The sequence below is a fragment of the Emydura macquarii genome, unplaced genomic scaffold, assembly GCF_026122565.2.
Source record: "Emydura macquarii macquarii isolate MOO-44397 ecotype Brisbane River unplaced genomic scaffold, CSIRO-AGI_Emac_v2 contig_2768, whole genome shotgun sequence".
Classification (NCBI taxonomy): Eukaryota; Metazoa; Chordata; order Testudines; family Chelidae; genus Emydura; species Emydura macquarii.
This window is the reverse complement of record NW_027132905.1, coordinates 50,772,034-50,792,641: the sequence shown is the minus strand read 5'-3', so window position 1 is coordinate 50,792,641 and position 20,608 is coordinate 50,772,034. Positions and strand designations below refer to the sequence as shown.

Below are 20,608 nucleotides of genomic sequence, written 5' to 3'. Positions count from 1 at the left end.
TTCCTGGTTCAAATTCTTCCTACCCAACCTGGGCGGGGGAGGAGAAAACAATTGAACAGGAAGTAACCCGTGAACAACATGCTCCCTGAGCAATACTGCGTGTGTCCATTCCACTGCCCGCATGCGCACGCACTCCGGCTCAGTTTTAAGTGAACAGTGACAAAACCGTTCTGCCAACAGGAGCGACACGCCTCTCTGAGCATTCAAGGGCTTTACTGATAATGGTACAAACAAACCTGGAAAAGTTGAGGAAAATAATTTGTGCCCTCTGTCAGGAGAGATTCCCAATACCCAGGAGTAACTGGGCTGGATGCTCGGGCTGAAGGTTTCAGAGCAGCCTATGGGATTCAGGCCCCCAAGTATTTCTGTGATTTAGGAGCACTTTCACGGATGAGGAAATGGAGCCTTAGCAGGTTACGTGACTTACTCGCAGTGTGCGTGTCAGAGCTGGGACTAGAACCCAGGTCGCCCAGCCATATAAAAGACCCATAACAACCCTCGGTCTCTGTTTGCTACAAAATCTAACCCAGGCACCAGATCAGAGGGAGCCTGAGGTCAGTTTATGTCCTGATCCTGCAAACACTCACACGCATAAGTGGCTCCACCAGACTGTTCACGTCTAAAGTCACTCACGTGTGTCACTGTTTGCAGGATCACAACCTTCGATTTCACATCGAAGCCAAACTGTTCCAGATGTTTGTGATGTGGGATCAGGCATCATCAGGCTGGGAAACTGTGTCATCCTCTGTGTTTGGAAAGCACCAAGTGACTTTTGGACTCCACGGCTATCTAAGTAATAGTCAAGAGTATATTCAGTCGGCTTCATTGAGTTTCAGACTGATAGTGATTTTGTGCAAACCCCAAATGCCAATCGGCACACTGGGTGTGTGAAATGGAACAAAAGCCTCCTGGCTGCAAGCAGTTCAGCTCTGTTCACATCAGTTTCATCGTGTTTCTTTCCATCACAGAGCACACAGCAAGTACCTGAGGGGGCATTTGCTCTCTTGGCAAAGTCACGGTGGGATCATTTGCGAGTTGACCCAAACGCTGGGGAAGGAGAGAATCCAGAAGTCCCACTTACCTGCCCTCGCTGATCTGCTCGGTTTGCACCTGGGTAACGAAGCACTGCCCAAACCGGTCCTGGAACACACAGTTTTCAAACAAGGGCTTGAGGAAGGCTGGCCCAGGGTTTAGCGTGCTTGCTTGGGAATGAAAAGACCTGGGCTCAAGTTCCTGCTCAGCCGCAAAATCCTTGTATGACCTTGGGCAAGTCATTTAGCCACTCTGTGCCTCTGTTTCCCACCTGTACAACAGAGATAATAGCCCTGCCCTGCCTCACATGCCTGATGTGAGGATAAAAACCACTTATGTCGGTATAACTTATGTTGCTCGGGGTGTGAATACTCCAGCCCCGAGTGACACAGACATAAGTGCTAGCGTGCACAGCGCTACGTCAGCGGGACAGCTTCTCTCACCGACACAGCTTCTGCCGCTCACAGGGGTGGGGTTTTTTTATGCTGACGGGAGGGCTCTCTCCTGTTGGCACAGAGTGTCTTCACCAGACGCGCTGCAGTGGCACAGCTGTATTGGGGTATGTGTAGACATGGCCTAAGAAGCAGCTGCTACGGAAGGAAATGTGGCTGGTTTGCCTACTCTGTGCCCCATGCGCCAGGAGAAGCAGAGCAGCATTTTACTCCGTCATTTCGTATCTGGGATTTCAAATGTTTAAGCCTGGAATAGTTCAGCTGGGTGGTGACTGTCATTTGGGTTAACAGAACCAAACAGAACGAGTTTCAGTGAAGCTCTCAAAGCGCTTCAGCACAGGATAGCATCATGCCTACTGCAATTTATAGATGGAGAAGCTGAAGCACAGAGAGGTTAAGTGCCTTGCCCAAGACAACACAAGTCAGTAGCAGAGTCAAGACTAGAACCCAGGAGTCCTGACTCTCTGCTTTAACCATTAGACCACACTGTCCAAATAAGCAATCCACCTTCCACCTCAGTTTCATATAAACTTTGGGTGGGGGGGGGGGGGGGGGTAGAAAACAGCAGGGATTCCAAGGAGGAGAGCGGTGCTCTCAGCTTTGGGGTGGAAAGGAAGAGAAGAATGAAGAAGCACCCTATGGTTCTTAATAATCACCCGCCCAGTGATTTAGGGACAGCATGGATTAACTCAGAAGCGAGCCCTTTCCTGTCATCCCCTTGGAGAGCAGGGCCTGCACTGCAGAAGCTAGCTAGCTAAGCGTTCCAGTGTTGAACGATTCCCCCCCCCCCCCCCCGACTTTCATTCAGGTCCATGGGGACAAATGTCTCTAAGCTGCAGCACAGAACTGTCTGGGCTAGAAGCCAGACTTGAAGGAGCTCATCAAAGTCTGTGACTACCCCTAAATTTTCATGCTACGGGAGCTCTGTTCCTGTGCTTCATGCCATCTCTGGTAACGGGCTGATAACATGTACCACGATAGCACCTACGGCTCCAACGGAAACCAGGACCCAACTGAACTAGGCTCTGTAGGAGAGTTTCTGCCCTGAAGAATTTATAAATTAGGCAAGGCAGAGGGTGGGAGAAAGGGAGTATTATCATGCCAAATTACAGATGGGAAACTGAGGCACACAGCTGCTAAGTGACTTGCCCATGGTCACACGGGAAGTCTGTGGCAGAGCCAGGAATTCAACCCGGATCTCCTGATTCCCAGTCCAGGGTCTTCACCACAAAACCCTCCTTCCCCCCTCTATGTTTACTCACTGTGATTATGATCCAGTCGGCTTGCCTAAGAGGACACGGCCTGCACTTTGCTCGGACCTCGAGGCTTGGTTTCCAGCGAAAGACAATCAACAGGATGCCTGCCGTCAGCACGGAGAACACGTAGCAAAGGATTATCCGCCATGTTCTGCTTTGGTAACCGCTGACACCCTGGGAAGAGGGCACAGGCAGGAGATGTTCACCCAGAAACAGCTCTTCTCAGACCAATTCACTGCTCTCAGGTGTCGTTGGGCAAGAGGCAGCTGCAGCACCAGGCAGCAGCAGACTTCGTAACCTGACGGTCCAGGTGTGTCTAATTTAAAGACTCCACCGGACTCCAAGAGTCATTTAACGGACCTGCCAACGGGTTCCCCCTCCCCCATGCCACGTCCGCACAATGTCCTAATCTGAAACGGGCACCACTGATCCATGGGTCTTGTTGCTTAGTGTTTACGGGGAAAAATTCACATCCACCATACTCTGAATTCAACCCATTCCGCCTTCGATGGGGGATTTGCACTGATTTTAAGGCCAGATGGACCAATTCTGATCAGCTAGTCCGATCGCCAGCACAACACAGGCCAGAGAACTTCAACCAGTGATTCCTGCATCAGCCCCATAACCGGCTGATCTAGAGCAGATCTTTTAGAAAGAGATCCACACTTGATTTAAAGACTCGAGGGGATGGAGCTCTATCATCAAGATCTTCCTTCCTACCTTTCGCTCCTGTTATATGCCTATAGGAGAGAGATCCGCTGCACTAGCGAACACTGGACAGAGACAAGAAGAACTACGCCAGTGGACTTAACAACAGAAATATTATATTATTGTTTTACCCCATAGCACCAAGGAGCTCCAGTCATGGACCAAGACCCCACTGTGCTAGGCGCTGTACAAACACAGAGCAAACAGACTGCCCCTCCTCCAAAGGGCTGACAGTTTAAGTATAAGACAAGAGACAACAGATGGGTACAGGCCAACCGACAGGGGAGCAAAAGGAAGCAATGAGACAATACGGGTCAGCACGACAGGCCACAAGCTCTGCACACCAGCGGCCTAACTGGAGAGTTTTGCACAGGCCTCACAGCAGAGGAGAGTTTTAAGGACGGGCTGGGAGGAGGATAAAGAGGTAACTTTGCAGATGTTTATGGGGAGTTGCTTCCTAGTGTGAGCAGCAGCAGCATGGGACAAACCAGGAAGGGGGTCATGTGCTGATCAGGGATGCGCTTACACCATCTTTAGTGGGATATCGTATCCCTTTAAAAACAAAGCGTCCTCCCCAAAAAAGGAATGCAAAACATCCAGCCCCTCCTGATAGAAGCCTCAGTTCACTCAGCCTCCTGCACTGGTGGATTGAAAACATGGCGAACTAGAGCCAAGCTGCTCTGAGGTGAAATAGACATTCCAGGATCAAGTTTTGGAAACCATTTGCCGATCCGGTACCCACTGAAGAGAATGAGGACCTTGCCTCTGGCTTCAGTGAGTCTGAGACGGGGCCCCTTTTCAGCTCCGCTAACAGGCTGATCAAGGGTCACTGGTGAGGACCTAAGACACCGGTGCAGCGTGGCTGACCATGTGTGTCCGCTGCGCCACTCGACGGGGCATCACAGCTATCTCCTAAATTCTCAGAGACGGGATAAATCCCGTTGATGGGGTGGACAATGCAGGGCAGGTAAAGTGGCCCAAGATAGAGACAGTATCCAAACCGCATGCCAGGCACTCAGACATCTCCTTTCACAATGCCTATGTCATAACATCACACGCTGGCCTTTACTGAACCCCCTGCATGCTACAATGCAGTGGAAAATATTAACTTCTCTGTGCCTGAAACCAGCTCGCCTATGACAGCTTCGTGCCCCGCTCTATAAAGAGCCCCATAGAGAACCGTCATTGATGGCCATTCACTTGCAAATATTCCCTGTCTTGTTTCTGGCCTTGAAAATAACCATTGACAGATATTTTCATGGTCGGTTCTGAAAATGTCCTTGCATTTCCCAGCTCGAAATCCTCGTACCTACCATGCAGGATTTACCAGCGCCCTGCTGAAGAGTCCCGTAGACGGGAGGCTGGTTTCCCAGCAGCCTGCTGCTACCTGCGAATGGAAACAGAGGAACACCACGTTATTTGATGAGTTGATGGATGGATTCTTCTCGGAATCATAATGGGCTCCAGCACACTGAGGGGCATGGTAGACCCCGACAGCAGCCATCCTTTCAATCTGCACCTCCACAGCCAGCCAGGTGAGCGGTCCTGGGAAGCACATAGGTCAGACAGAGAGGAGAAGGGTGACCACAAGAGGCTCCGCATGGTGACTGGTAACATAGAAGATGAGGGTTGGAAGGGACCTCAGGAGGTATCTAGTCCAACCCCCTGCTCAAAGCAGGACCAACCCCAACTAAACCATCCCAGCCAGATGAGGCAGCCCCAGTCCCGGCCCCCAGGGACCAGCTGTGCCGAATCGTTTACAGCCCACGAATTAGTCGAAGGATTAGCTTTGAATACTCTGTTTACGCCATCTGATTGGTTGTCGAAGGACACGTCTACACTGCAGTTAGAGATAGGATTGCAGCATGTGTAGCTGTGGTCTAACCACAACTACCAAGAACAGCGAAGACGTGACAGCCTGGGCTGTACCAGCCCACCTGGCAACTTATGTACACTGGCGGCCAGCCTTTGCTGAAGTCAAAAGGAAAAACCGGTTTTGGAAAAATGTATATTTTGGTTAAACTTTTCTGGGTTTTCTTTGGCTTTGTTTTTTTTTTTTTTTAAAAGCAAAAATGAAAATTTCATCTCTACCCTTTTTCTCTCCTCCTCCCCCCACAGTTTTGGGGATGGGGTGAGTGAAAGGAAAATAAAAAAGGGGGGGGAACCCCCCCACAAAATTAGGTTTGGTTTTGTCGAGAAACCAAAAAACTTCCATGAAAAATTTCCCAGGGGAGCATGTGTGCGCACATGCGTGTACATACAATACAGAGCATTTCCCAAGCAGCTCTAGATAATGCAAACTAAGCCAAGATTTCTCTCCTACTACATCCGCTTTCTCCCTGTGTGTGCTCAGCAGCTACTCTGTTTGCACAAGGACTGTCTCTAACCTCACGTAGAGGCAATAATCTCAGACACTTGCTAAGTCCACACCTCCCCTCTTCTACACTGGGTTATCAGCTCCCTCCATGCTCAAACAGCCAGCATGGGCTTCTCTGTCATTTCAGGGTTCGAGTCAAGATGGCCCTTAATAAAAGAGGTCTCTATGAGCCATCCTCCTCCTCCTCCTCGTTGCCATCACGTTCTCAGTGCTTCCGGTGCAGCTCCTGCCATCTCTCTGCTTCCATCGACTCTCCAAATTGTTTCACCCTCCGGCTCCTCACCACATCTTTTTACACCTGCTCTCACCCTCTCAGCCCAGGCAGATGGACTCATGCTGGTTTAGGTGTAGGGCTTAAAATGGCAGCACCAAGACAAGGACTACGGTTTAACATCTCGAAGATGACTGGGGAAGTGGGGGGGGGGGTGACATCGGAGCCATAGAGCCCCCGTGCCTGTCAGCGGCAGCCACGTAGCTAAATCCACTGGCCAGCTTGGATTACAGACAGATCTTCAGGGGCGAGGGTGTTCTGTGGTACATCTGAAGCGGAGCCGTCTCCCAAAGAGGTACCACATTTACACTGTGTGTATTTCGGTGTGTCCCTCTCCCTTCTCTTGGCACGAACAGCAAAGGGATGCCACAGACAACCGCAACCCACTGCGAGAGTGTGAGAAAGTCTGTTCTAAGGCACCTAACAAGGGATTAAAATCCACAGGGGCAGCTGATAAACATCTGACACCAAGAGGCAGTTAACAATAAAGGCCAGGCCCTTCAGCAGAGCTCCACTCCCATTTAGACACCGCCGTAAGTGGCTAGATTATCTAAGGGACCCAGGGTGCTGAGTGCACATTAGGTGCTGGGCATTCGAAGATCCAGCCCCAGTCGTGGGTGCTGAGCAGTTGGAAATCTGGCTCTGAGCTCTTGGGTAAGGTCTGGCCTCCCATGGGGAAGGTAGACGGTCACTTTCTCAACTCACGCAACCCGGTTCGGTTTGTTCCACATTCCACTTGTCTGACTACAAACATGCCTCCCGGCCATTTCACCCATTCACAAGGAACAAGCCTGAGCCTTGCAACAGTTTCATCAAACAAAGTCAATCCTCAAAGGCAGGACCCCAGAAAGTCTGTGAAAAGCCTGGGAGATGGCAGGGTTAATGGCATGTTCCAGAGCCATTAGTTATCAACCTAATGCCAAGGAACCAGAGGGTCTGCCATACATTCCCTTCTGGCAGGTCAGCTATGCATAAAAGCTGGGTGAACACAAGGCTGAAACCAGCTGTCTCGGATGGTTTAGACACAACACATCCTGCATCTTGGCAGGGGGTGAGATCAGCTGACCCTTGCAGTCCCTTCTAAACCCTTGGTTCTATGATTTCTATTCTAAAAACCTAAGATCAACAGAAAAAACGTTGCCACGATTTAAAAAGGAGAGAGGGGGAGAGAAAAAAAAAGAAAGGGTTGTAAACACAAAGCCTTCGCTAGCTGCCTTTGCAACCCAAATATTGCCACTAATGCATGTGAAATGGCAAATGAAATTAAGTAGACTCGGACCACCCAAAGGAATGTGGAAGTGATTAATTGGCTTTCGGAACCTCTCTACACTGGGCCAGGCAGCATAACCAGCAAGAAGAACTTTAGCATTTTAGAATGTCTGTTCATTTTAGAAAGATGGTATTGGCAACAAAGATTTTTGTTTCAATATCTGACCATGTCCCTTTAGGCCTTTCACTTCAACAGAACGGAGAGATCCAGCTCACACAGCCAGACTATTTTTAATATGGCTGTATCTCTAGAGTAACAGTGCTTCAAGTCATTACATCTGCTAAATCTGCACAGATGCATTTCTGATCTCCCCTTCTCTGCCAGCTGCCTTCCAATACGCACATTCTAGAGAGGATTTCCTGGCTGCTTACCTGTTTCAAAGCAGGTGGATCCCCCCTTTTGCTTTGCAAGACAACGTATTTCCCGTTCTCTTGTAGCTAAATCAGAGCCTTCCTCACCTGTCCTCCTACAACAGATGTGTCCACATAACAGCTCAGCATTGGGGCGTGTGTGTGTGGAGGGGGAGGGCGGGGGGACTGGAGGGGGGAAGGAAGGAGTAACACAATGCTCTACCTCAGAAGCTTGCACTACCAGTTTGAAAAAAAAGCAACCACACCTATTACCTGCAAGCCACGTAAGCAGCCGCAGGTAATAATCTAACAAGAATTTCTCAATTAGCCACGGCAAAGGGAGAACAGAACAGGAATCAGAACAGCCTGCCTACTGACAGCCGTGGAAAGGAGCAGAGACAGGGACACACAAGGCTCTTTGATTTCAAAGGTGTGACGACAGGGAAGCTGTGAAGCGCCCATCCATTATGTTGTCAGCTGTGCATATGCAGAAGGTTATGGAGCACCCATATCCGACCTAAGCAGATTTCAGGACCGAAATCGGACCCTTTCCGGACACTGGTTATATTTTCACTCTTGGAATCCAAGACCTAGCACCTCTCCCTGCCAGAGTGGGATTGCTCTCTACAATGCAAGGGAAAATGCATGAAGGATCCTCCTTTTCAGTGATGGACTGCCCCAAGCAGCCACTGGAAGTATCCCAAGCATGTCACTACATTAATTTACCTGCATTGAACGACCAGAACGCACCGAGATTTGCTCCCAGCTACACCAGCAGCCTCTCCTACGGAAGTGAGAAATCACCAGTCAGTGGATACACACCCAGGGGCCAGCTCCTGCAAATGCTTCCCGGGGTTTAGTTCCAGCCACTGGGCCTTTGTCCCTTTGACTCATCCCTAGCAGCGTACACAAGGCAGGGCCCACGGTTCGGACACTGGCGACCATGTAACGCTTGCATGACATGTGATCCCTCCCTCCCTAGCAGGGTCCCACGTAGGGGCTAACAGCCTACTTCTGCTACCAGCTCACTGATGCATTTAGCTCAGCTGCAAAGGTCCGTGCTGTGGTTCTAAAGGTGACAGAACCAGCTCCACCTCCGGGAACTTGTTTTGCAGGAAGAATATCCTTATAAGGGCAGAAAAGGCAAATCTCACTCCTGCACACAGTCAGGAAGAACTAGTCCAAGAGAGAATCTGATGCAGGTCTACTCCAGCTCAAGCTACCACCGCCGTGTTCAGACTCTTCTGCTCAAAGTAGCAAGGGCTGAGACCATATCTGCATTACCACTTACATCGGCAACATTTATGTTGCTCAGGATGTGAAAAAAAACCACCCTGCATAAATGGCAGTGTGCACAGCGCTCCATCAACGGGAGAGCTTCTCTCGCCACCATAGCTACCGCTGCTCGTTGAGGTGGTTTTATGATGTCCCCCCGTCGGTAGAGTGGCTACATAAGTGATCTTACAGTGGCGCAGCTGCACTGGTACAGCTGTAAGCTCCCTCGTGTAGACAGGGCCTAAACATACACTAAAGGAGGGAAGATTTAGCAGCACATGGGCAAGGAGGCACAAAATCCTTGGGCGAGTTTGTCTAAGAGAGTGCTAGATTTAAAAGCCAGAGGGGACCGTGTATGATCATCCAGTCTGATCTCTTGTGTAGCCTGGGCCAGAGAATTCCACCCAGGAGATTCCTGTATCAAGTCCAATAGCCTGTGGTCAAAGAACAGCCTCTCTTTTACAAAGACACTCCCCTACCTCGCAGGGGTGCTAAGAGGATAAATCCGTTCAGGATCACCCAGATTCTGTGGTAACGGAGGCCGCACAGGACCTAAAATAGATTTGACCGAGAGGGAAGTGACTACCAGCTGGGAACAGAATCAAACGCTTCTGACTCCGAGTGCCAGGCTCTGAACACAAGACTGGTCTTTAGGCTCAGGCATCACCTTCCTCCATATCTGGGTGTTCCAGTTGCATGGTTTTTAAAGCACCCGAACTTACAATAAAATCACACTGGTTTGTTTTTTTTAAAGCATTAATTCTCAAGCTCCCTCTCTCCTCCCAATCCATGCTGGATGCTCTTTGCTCAGCAGGAAATCCGTAGTGCATCTCCAGTACCTGCGATTGCACCTGGCTACCATGTGCTCACCTAGGTTCATTCCTAAGAATCCCAAGGGGAACGATTCTGTTTCCATTCATTGCTAGAGGAGATGGGGAGAGCGAGGGAGAGACGGGAGATGCGAGACGCATCCATCGCTTGCTTTTTGAGAGAGAACACAAAGGGCTGGGTTTGCTCAGCAGCAGCTCTCGGTGCACATTGTTGGGGTGACCGAATTGCCAGATGCACCCCAGCACACAGGGCATGCAGCTACCGGGATATTGTAATCCCTGCCTTCAAATCAAACGCTAAATTTCAGCAGGAGGATGTGCAGCAACCCCTGCCGGTTAGCAACGCTCCTTGTTCTAGACACCAGGCCTGTTTAGGGAACAAGCATTCTCGGATGTTCCCCCTCAAACAGAACGCGTTTGGCAAGTGTGTTAGCGGCGTCCCCAACTCGGAAGCTGCAGGCCCTGTGTGCAGAGAGAGAAGTGGGAAATCAGGATGCAGTGGGACTGGGGAGAGATAATGAGGGATACACAAACGCGTGAGAGAGATCGAGCTGCCTCCAGTGGCAGGCTCACACACAATGAGACTTACCAGGAACTCTTACCTGGCTTAGCTGGAGGAGGCCTGCGTTTCTGAGTGAAAGGAGCAAGGAGGAAAGGAGGGTTGGGGGTTATAGCACCGGACTGGGGTGTGCGAGATCTGGATTCAGGTCCTGGCTCTACCACGGAGTTCTCCTGTGATCTCCGGCAAGTCACTGAGGGCCAAATTTGTAAAGGTATTGAGGCACCTAACTCCCACTGAAATCAATGGGAATTAGGCACCTGAAGACCTTTAAAAATCTGGCCCCGAAGCTCTCCAAGTGTTGGTTTCCCCTTCTGTAAAATGGGGATAATAAAATTCTCCTCTCGTGCAGAGGGTTGGAAGAAGAAAACTCAAGGCTGGTGAGGTGTTCGGGTAATGTCCAGCAGGACTGTGTGGAGTGTTGGAGGAGGTATGGGGGGAGCAGGCTCATCAATTTCAGTGTTGTTGACTGGTTGCTTCCTAGCTACATTTGAACACCTTGCCTGGAGCCGGTATGAGCACATCTTACAGATACGGCTGTTTGCTTCCAAGGTGGGGCTAGTGGGAAGTTCATAAAAGCCACATACTCATTTATTTTAAAGTGTATCGAAGGCAGAAGCAGAGATAAAAAGCAATAAAGTTATTTCAGCACATTCATTGACTCATGGACTGAAAAGTCAGAAGGGACCATTATGATCATCCAGTCTGACCTCCTGCACAACGCAGACCACAGAACCTCACCCACCCCCTCCTGCAATAGACCCCTAACCGATGACAGTTACTGAAGTCCTCAAATCATGGCTTAAAGACTTGAAGGTACAGAGAATCCACCAGCAAGTGACGCGTGCTACAGAGGAAGGTGAAAAACCCCCAGGGTCTCCACCAATCTACCCTGGCGGAAAATTCCTTCTCAATTCCAAATATGGCGATCAGCTAAACCCTGAGCATGTGATCAAGACCCACCAGCCAGACACCGGAAAGAATTCTCTGTAGTAACTCAGAGACCCTCCCCATCTAACGTCCCATCACAGGCCATTGGGCATATTTACTGCGAGTAGTCACAGATCAGTTCATTGCCAAACGAGGCTGTCCCATCATCCCATCCCCTCCAGAAATTTGTCCAGCTCAGTCTTGAAGCCAGCTAGGTTTTTTGCCTCTATTACCTGCTCACCACTCATGTGCGGAGGGGGAAGAGGGTAGTAGCCACAGCTAAGGTTACTCCCCCCACCCACTTTGTAACCCAGGGTGGGCAGCCTGCATGGAGAGCAAAGAGGCTCTTTTACACCCCCACCCCCATTCCTCTTCTTGGGTCACATTGTACGAGCTCTTTGATGACAATCGAGTTCTTCCAACCTAGCTAGCGGAGGTTCAGAGGTAGGGAGACCAGACAGCAAGTGTAAAACAAAAAATAAATCAGGACACGGGGTGGGGTGTGTGTGTGTGGGGAGGGGGGTAATTGGTGCCTACATAAGAAATAGCCCCGAATATAAGGACTGTCCTTATAAACCCGGGACATCTGGTCACTCTATTGAGAGAAGGCCTTAAACCAAGGACTTGCCTTTCCCACCTCAAGTGAACGTTACAGCCCGACAGTGGCCAAAATTCCCCATCTGTTTCGGCAAAAGGGTGCCTCTGCTGGGCAGCTTGGTCTGTGCAAAGCGCCAACGCGGCAGGAAAGCCGTCTATCCCTTAACAAGCACCGTGTTTTCCTATAGCTCCTGAGTTAGCGAAGGTGGGGAATTTTTGTAAGAATCTCCCAGTGCAGACAAGGCTCAAAATACAAACGTAGCCACACTGGTTGGTTCCACTTTGCTGTGCGGACACGACTTTATACCATGTCCTGGAATGGCACCAAAGCCCTGGGGCAGAATAAGAATGCGATAGGACTTAGGTACCGACTTCCCCTACATCCCTTTGGAAATCCCAACCTTCCTGGCCCGGGTTAAGCACCCACCTTTACTACAAAAACAGGAGCACATTGCATCTGGGTTTCCCCTAATCGTTGTGCAGATCCTGACAATAAAGTACAGGGCGTCAGTTGTATGGAGAACAGGCCCCACGATTAGGGTGACCAGATGTCCTGATTTTATAGGGACAGTCCCGATACCTAGGACTTGGTCTTATATAGGCACCTATTACCCTCCACCCCGTCCCGATTTTTCACACTTGCTATCTGGTCACCCACCCCATGATGCCTCCACACCTGATGTATTTGCACAGCCAGCTAATGCCACTGGATTCAAAAGGATTGCAGCATCAATTGCTTCTCCTTGGAGCCACAGGAGCTTAGAGATATGGAGTTAAACTCACCCCTGCTGAAGCGCTGTTGGCTTTACTGCCGTTCATTCACACTAGGGCTGGCTCTTTAGTAACCTCCTCACCAACCAGCGCCAGGCGTGCAGGCAGGGAAAACAGCCCTCCGATTAACTGGTGCATGAGAGGAGTGTGCTCTTGTGCAAGGTTTAACTATGCAAGTCCTGGACTCCGGAGTCCTGGGCGGGAGGAGCGCATACCCTAAGGCAGACTGGCCAGTGCTGGGTAAAGGGAAGTGTTGAATTAACACCACAGGAGCCCTGCCCCTAGCTCAACACCCCCAAACCTGGGGGCATTAGTTAGGTACAGGCAAGACAAGGAGACACGCATCAGAGGATCCCAGCAAAGCCTTATAGGTACTGGTGGGAAGCAGGTGAGCTGCCAGTTGGATTCCGCACAGCCCAGAAATCTGAAGGCTCTGGAGGCACTTTGCAGGACCCCCCCCCCCCCGACAGATCAGATGTTTCACAGGCCGACGAGCCGCAGACAGGAATCGCTGCGGATATTTCGATTCTCACCCGACTGTGACAGCTCTGGCAGGAATAACTCGTTAAGTGTCAAATGGAGTCGGACCCAAGGAAACGCAAACCTGCCACCCCAAGAACGGCCGTGAACAAAGCCGGCACGTGAATAGAAGCCGCCGACGTTACTTAGGGAGGTTTCACAAACATCCCATTGCTGCCCTGGGCTTCCCACAATACTAGGCACACGTGACCTTCTGCCTGTAACTGACTTCCCTTTTGCTCTCGTATTAACGACTAAGCAGGAGATTGGACGGACTGTGGCTGAGAAACCATTGGTCAATACTGGAAACCCGGGAAGCTGCAACCGTACCTTCCTTAAAAATAAACTGGGGTCATTTTTGTTTGCTGATCCCATGATCGCCACGCGGCCCAGCCTGCCAAAATGGTTGCCATGGAGGGGAGGGCATGACTGCAAGCCACACGGGACCACTCGGGTGCTGGGTCAAGAGAACCCCCTTCCGAGCAGCTTAGTTCTTGGAAGAACAAGAAAGAAGCTCAAGACCTGCACCAAGCCGGGCTGGGCCTAAGACAGGCAGAGTCCCACAGGAGGGCAAGGGCGCCGGTCGTGTGCAGCCCACACAGCGCACGTGGGCGAGGGGAGCGTGGCAGCTGGGCTAGTCAGGCACAGGGGAGGTGCTGAGGGGGAAGGAGAGCAGGCTGCCCACTAGAGGAGGGGCAACAGGCAGTTCAGGTCACGTTGGGTGGGGGTTGCAGTGCCACTGGGGAGGGAAGTCCCAAAAAAGCACGCCCATGGCCCCACTTCTCAGAAGTGAGATCAGAGTGCTGTGCTTCTGAGAAGTGAGGGCTGGACCTGGGGCCCTCCCCCCTGCAACCAAGCACCCAGCTCTCTAGCGCTGGGAAGTGCTGTCTCCTCTCACAAGCAGAGACTCCCAGAGGGGAAGAGAGGATGGGTGTGTGGTTAACAGCCTAGGGCTGCAAATCATGCGATCTGGGCTCTGATCCCAGCTTCCTGCCTGACCTTCAATGAATCCGAGCACAGAGATATATCCTGATCTTACAGAAGGGGGGGAGAGTAATACCTCCCTGGGGGGCGGGCGGGCAGGCCGGTGAAGTTTTAATTCATTCATGTTTGCAAAGTGCTCGGAGATCCTCATAAGCAGGGTGCTAAGAAGGATTATTCAAACAGAATACTGGGTTAGTGGCACAGCAAGACAGGGGGTGTTAGCATGGCCTTCAAGACCATTTCTATCCAGATGGGCAAATCGTGATAATCTCTTCTCTTTGCAAGATCCAGACCCCAAGATGTGGTTCTGTCTATCACGTCACCCAGCTCACAGCTGGAACATGGCATGGTTTTAACCAGCCAGGGATGCTGGAGGAGGAAGCAAGGAATAACATATCTGGCTAAAATTAAAGGGGACATTTAGGTACCACCCAGAATGCAGCAACCAGCCAAGATTCTTGAGAGGAGCACGCTCTGGGATCTCGAACAACCACAAGTGGTTGGGCCCTTGTCTTTGCATTATCCCAGAGACAAGTCCTTCAGCACAGCTGTCTCTGCCAGCCCTACACTGAGGCACTAGCTCAATACTTAGTCAGAGGAAAGAGCATGCCCTCCTGAATCAACACCGCCATTACCTGGAATGCAAGCCTGAATGTTACTCTCCCCTTCTGCAACAGATCTGAGGGCTATTGCGTATAATCAGTGCCAGGACCTTGTGTATTTCATTCCTTCATGCTCCAGAATCTCAACCTTCACTCTTATGGCAAGAGGGAAACCTTGAACACATGAACCAAACATATCTGATAAAGAGATGACTGCCTGAGTCTGCAGACAGCCTGAAACACACAGCTTCAAGAGGCAAGCACTGCCCCGTACATCTCCACGGCCAGCTTCATTGGCCCAGTGGAACGTGGCGGTCCTGGTTGCAGAGCGAGCGTTGGCCAGTCCCAAGGGAGGGCTTTGGATATTAGGACAGAGACCCTGATTTGGACTCTGTGTTTAGCAGGAACCAGTGCAGAAGCAGAGGACCAGGGAGAAAGGGGGAACGGGAAATGAATTCACAGCACTGCTAAACAAATGGTCTGCTGAGCTTTCTACCAGTTCAAGCTTTCCCCAGGCCATTTGGCTTCACTCTTAGATCTAGAAAACTACAGCAATCGAGCCCGGAGGTCAAAATTAACAACACTATTTATAACGTGTCTACTCAGGAAGAACACAAGAGCAACAACAAGGCCAGGCAGTTTCCTTTCACCCCCAGGGCTCAGCTACTTCCATCCAGCAGCTGCAGAAAGACAACACCTGCTGGACTTGTTGTGCGTCATACAGCCGTCAGCACTAAGCCAGGGATGTCAATACCAAGGCTGTGACCCTGGATCTGGGCCACGCAGGAACCGATCACTTCCTCCCGATAAACCAGACAACTCAACAGCCTCGTCTACACCAGGGAGAGCGTGGGGTTTTGCGCCATGATTGCTCTTGTGCTGGAGAATCTTAGTGTAGACAGGGCAAGTTGGAGTTATCCCTCGATTTAGCTGGTTGAATTGAAATCTAGGCTCCCCTTGGATTTCACCAGCTAAAACAAGAACTTTCCCCATCTACATTAGCATGTTCTAGCTATCAAAGGTATAAGGCACCTATCACCATAGCATATGGGTGCCTCAGTCTTTATGTACTTGTTCTCAGACTACCCCTGTGCGGCAGGACAGGGCTATTATCCCCATTGTGCAGATGGGGAACTGAGGCACAGAGGCTAAGTGACTGGCCCAAGGTCACCCAGAAAATTTGTGGCAGAGCAGGGAACTGAATCCAGGTCCCCAAGTTCCCTCTTTGTACCCTACCCACTGAACCAAGTGCTAGTGATCACACTGTAGACACACGTGTTTCCTACTGCAGATGTTCCGAGTAACATACAGGCAAACTCACAAGAACAGCACACAGTTCATCTCCAGCCTACGGCCAAGATTTCCAAGAGTAATAATTCTGGATCCCAAGTTTAAGCCCCGTAAAGGAGGCCTGGATTTTCAGAAAATGCCGATGCTGTCGTGTGACCCAAAGCACCCTGTATTCACACAGGCACAGGGAAGTTGCATCATTTCCCCCTCCCAAGTCCACACAGCCAGCCAGCGGCAGAACCAGGAAGAGAGCCCAGGAGTCCAAGTCCTTATCATCAGACCGGCTGAGGAAGCTCCGCCGGCTTTGCCACCACAACCAATGAGAAAAGCAGGGATACCTGCCATCTGGAGGAAAGAGCCATGCTGGAGCTGTTTGGACCAGCTATTGACTAGTCTCCCAATGGTGTACGCTGCCATTAAGCCCCCAGGGTAGCCTCGCTCAACACCTTTAGATGCAGAATTATTGGCCCACCTCGCTTTAGAAACGATACAACTAGAGATTTACCGAACGTGTCGTGGATCATTAAACCATCCTACAGTTTAGCATCACTAGCCACCCCCAGGACGGGAAGAGATGGGTCGCTGAAGCTCAGAACTGAGATGCCACCGGCCAAGCACCACCTGGGAAGTTTATACAGGGCCTATCATTACTATGGCCAGCACTATCAGTTCCTTTCTCTCCAAGGAGCAGCAAATCCATCCCCAAACACTTGTAAAACCAATTCCTCTAATCCAGTCAAGACTTTGGTGAATAATGAATTGTGGGGAACCTTCAGAAACCCAGCAGCACTTAGCAGTTTATTCACTCAAAGTGCATTTGCCTGGCTCATTCAGAACAACAGAAAGAAATTCACACTCAAGGTGTCCCTTTATTATAACACAGTCTAGTATCAAAGTTCTCAAGGCATCTAAACAAACCGTTTACCTTCTTGAGTCACTGTTCGTATGTGCCCTGAGGACGCGAAGAACTGAAACCCATTATGAAGTACAGAAGTAGTACATCTTGGGTGATGGTTTCCTTTCTCATCACAAGATTTCAGTTTTGCCAAGGTCAGTTGTTATATTTCTATACAACACACGAAACTTCTCTAAAGGGAACTTTGAGTTCGTAACTGGTTTAGACTCCTCTTGCACAGAGGAAATTCTGATTGAGGTTCACAACCTCCAGGTAGGAGTTTTTGCAGAATAATGCATTAGAGCTGACCCTGGGTACCAGCTCAACTGGGAGCACTTTGGGGCAGGATCCTTGTTTTAGGTGCGTTTATGTAAAATGCAATGGATGTTTCCAGTGGAACAGGAGCAAAAGGAATCACTGATCCAGAGGTCACTTGCCATAGATTATCAATGCCTCCCTGATCACCATAAGAAAATTGAGATTTTAAGGAGACACCTTTAATTTCACTGGGTAAATTCTCTGGCCTACCTTATGCAGGAGGTCAGACTAGAAGATCATAATCAACCATTTAGGCCTTGGGGGTGGGGGGGGAGGGTGGAATCTATGAAACTGATCCTCACATTTTGCTGTGAATGTTTTAAACCTACTATAGCTACATGGCCCGATACCGCATGGGCCATGGAACCCCTTTAAAGCCAGTGGGGCTTCCCGTAGGCGTAACAGCTCTCTCTGCTCATACCTGAGAGAAGTCAACAAAACAAAATGGCGTGTTTCTCTTTTGTTTCCAGGCTGTCACCTCAGTGCATTCAAGAGAACTTGGTTTATCATCAGTTTCACGGCTCCCTCGGTCTACTCAAGTCACCGCCCTGCAAAGCTTTCTGGAAGTGCTTAGCTTCGGGCAGCGAGCAGTCCGGCATGCAAGCCTTCGCAGGAGCAGGGCTTTTGCTGAATAATTCCTCTCTTGTTGAAGAGCATCTTCAAAAAGTTCCGGGACTTACTATTTATAGAAGGGTTCGGGCAGATTCTGGAATGTTTAAAAACTAGTGAGAAAAAAAAAAAAAAGTGGGGAGCATGGCCCTTTAAAACAGAAAGCAGCAAACAAAACCGGTTTGCTTCAGCATTCCTAAAGCCTATGGCTTCGGTGCATTGGCCGGGTTAAGTCTTGTCCACACTAGGAAGTAGAATTCTATCAGTACAGTTACTAGTTAAAGCAGCAAACCCCTCCTAGGAAGGATGAGGTGAGGAGAAACTGAGGCAGGGGCTCACCAGCAGTGCCATGTCTGACCACAGGGGGGTTCTCTGGGGTGACCCCCATACCATTAGACCCACTACTTTAAAGAGTAAGTGTTAAGTCATCTGGCAAGGGTCACTGAGTCTCACCTCCAGGAGGTGGCTGCCACCTCCCCTTCTGCTCTCAGTAGCAGTTTAGGGGTCCAGCTCAAGAAAAGAGACTTCCCAGTGTTATATCCTAAGTTGTCATCTGAAGAGCAGCTGTAGAACACGCTCCAGATCCCTGGCGGGCTGACTGGCCACCCCTTTTTTTCCCCCCAGCTGGTGCGGACCCACATTGAAATACAGCTAAAAACACACAAAGACTTTCCTACTGCCAGTTCTGTGCCGGAGCCACTACAGGAGCGGGTCCAGGGCTAGTATGTGGTTGTAATGGGGAGAGGAAGGCTCCAAGCCAGTGTTTCTCAACCCAATCAGCACACAAGCTGTGGGCTGTGTGACACCCTCAGAGCCATACAGGGAGTATATATGGTGTGTGGATGGGGCGCACATAACACACAGAGAGCTGCATACGCACCCCATGATGGTAAACAGGCTGCGAACCAGTCTAAGCCACAAACGGGACAACCGCTGCTCTAAGCCACGCAAGGGACGGAATGGAACAACAGTCCTTGGGAAATACACTTGCTGACCAGAGGGTCCAGAAGCGCTGGAGACCCAGCTCAGCCCCACAGCCCACTTTGGCAACGTGGAGTGGGGCAGAACCAGAAACACAAATCAAGCAGACACCTGCCATGGCCAGGACTTTGGTAACACACGAGTCCTGCTTCCTTTGCAAACAGCTACAAGGCAGAGAGGCCTGCTGGCCTGCGAGGGGTGGTTTGTTAACACAGGGCATGTCCAATTTACACAACTCCAGAAAGCCCCATCATCCTCTTAGCCGGGAAGAGACAAACAGATCATTCAAAGGACAGACTGCCAGAGCCTCAGGGGCGTGCGTGGACATATGAAACTGAGTCTCCGGCGTCTGGTCAGAGACACAGCTTTGTTCCCAAGGGCGCACAACGGTTTGCACATCACACACCACCAAACAAAACCAGACAATCCGCCCCACATTGCCGCCCGTCATTGGGGCAGGAGCATGCCAGATGGACTGGGAGCAGAGAACCAGCAGGGACTCGCATCACTCAGAGGTTATTCATTTCCCTGCAGCCCCATGTTCACAGCAGGCTGTTACACCCCCTCCTTCCTCACCCCACCAGCTGCGCTCCCGGCTTTCCCCAGGCTCCAGCATCCTTTTCAGTCCCGGCAGCGGCGGCAGCATCCCCCAGCTCCTGCAGAGGCGAGGGTCCGGAGCACCAGGACCAAAGTCCTGGCCCTGCACTCCGCAGCCGGACCCCGCGTGCAGGCAGGCGCGAGAGCCGGGGTGTGTGTGTGTGTGGAAGAGTTTCTGCAGCCGGGGGCTGACAGCCCCAGACCCGCTCTGCAAACCCTGCCCGGGGGAGGGGGGGGAACCGCTTCCCGCCGCCACCCCCCCCAGCGCACCGGTGCAGCGTGCACGGAGCGGAGCGGTCGCCCCCGGTGCAGCGTGCACGGCCAGGCGCCGGGTGCAAGGCGGCCGCAGCCGGCCCCGGGGCTCCCGCTCACCTGCGCTCATGGCGACGCCGCGATCCGAGCGGCCGCTCCCGGGCGCCCGACCCGCCTGCTGCGCCTGCTGCCGGGCCGGCTGCGGGGGACACAAAGGAGCCGCGGCTGGTCCCGGCGGCTCGGCGGGGCGGGGACTGCGCTGGGGCAGCGCGGCGGCTGCCGGGAGCTGTAGTTCCGCCGCCCTCGGCTGGAGACTCTGCTGCCCGGTCCCGCTGTGCAGAGGGGAAACTGAGGCACCCGCGGCGGAAGGGGCTCGCCCAGGGTTACGCGGGGCGGGGCCCACTTCTGCGCCAGAGGCGAAGTCCGCTCCCGACTCCCCAGGCCTTTGCTTTCGCTATCTGGACACACCGACCGTCCGTCTGTCTGTCTGTCTGTCTGCGTGCCCACTGATGTCTGTGCTTACCCGGATCTCCAGGCCACACCCCACCCCACCCATCTCCTTCTCTCCTGCCCTCCGCCAAGTCAGTCTCTGGGCTGCCCGTGTCACCCTTCTGAATGAGGGAGAGAAAAGGTCTGGCCAATGGTCAGTCCATGCCACTCAGCCGGCGCAGGAAGGGCCATGCCGAGCCAGAGCCATGGTCCCGCCGGGCCAGTATCCTGCCTTCCCACAGCCGCCAGTTCTTCCCACGGTTCTGCTCACTGCGCCCTAAAGCCGGAGTTTAAAACTCCGTAAGGCTTCCATCCTCTCCCCTTGTAGACTATTCCTTACTAGAACCGACCTCCTGAACGGGGCCATTTATCCCAATTATACTCATAAACAACT

The 20,608-nt window shown here is 51.5% G+C and overlaps 1 protein-coding gene across 2 annotated transcripts in view; it reads right to left on the bottom strand.

Annotated features, from left to right (window-relative positions):
* ATP13A2 (ATPase cation transporting 13A2) overlaps positions 1–19,891 on the bottom strand; it is a 49,009-nt gene extending 29,118 nt beyond the window's left edge. The window contains exons 1-4 of one of the 2 annotated variants that reach the window (XM_067567572.1): positions 19,846–19,891; positions 4,762–4,835; positions 2,747–2,914; positions 1,082–1,140 (exon numbers count right to left, since the gene is read on the bottom strand). In XM_067567572.1, the coding sequence (XP_067423673.1) occupies positions 1,082–1,140; positions 2,747–2,914; positions 4,762–4,835; positions 19,846–19,855 (311 nt within the window). In that variant the 5' untranslated portion in view covers positions 19,856–19,891. Of the gene's footprint in view, positions 1–1,081; positions 1,141–2,746; positions 2,915–4,761; positions 4,836–19,845 lie in introns of those variants that run through there. The other variant, XM_067567574.1, reaches the window with a different exon arrangement.
* Between the last annotated feature and the right edge of the window lie 717 nt (positions 19,892–20,608).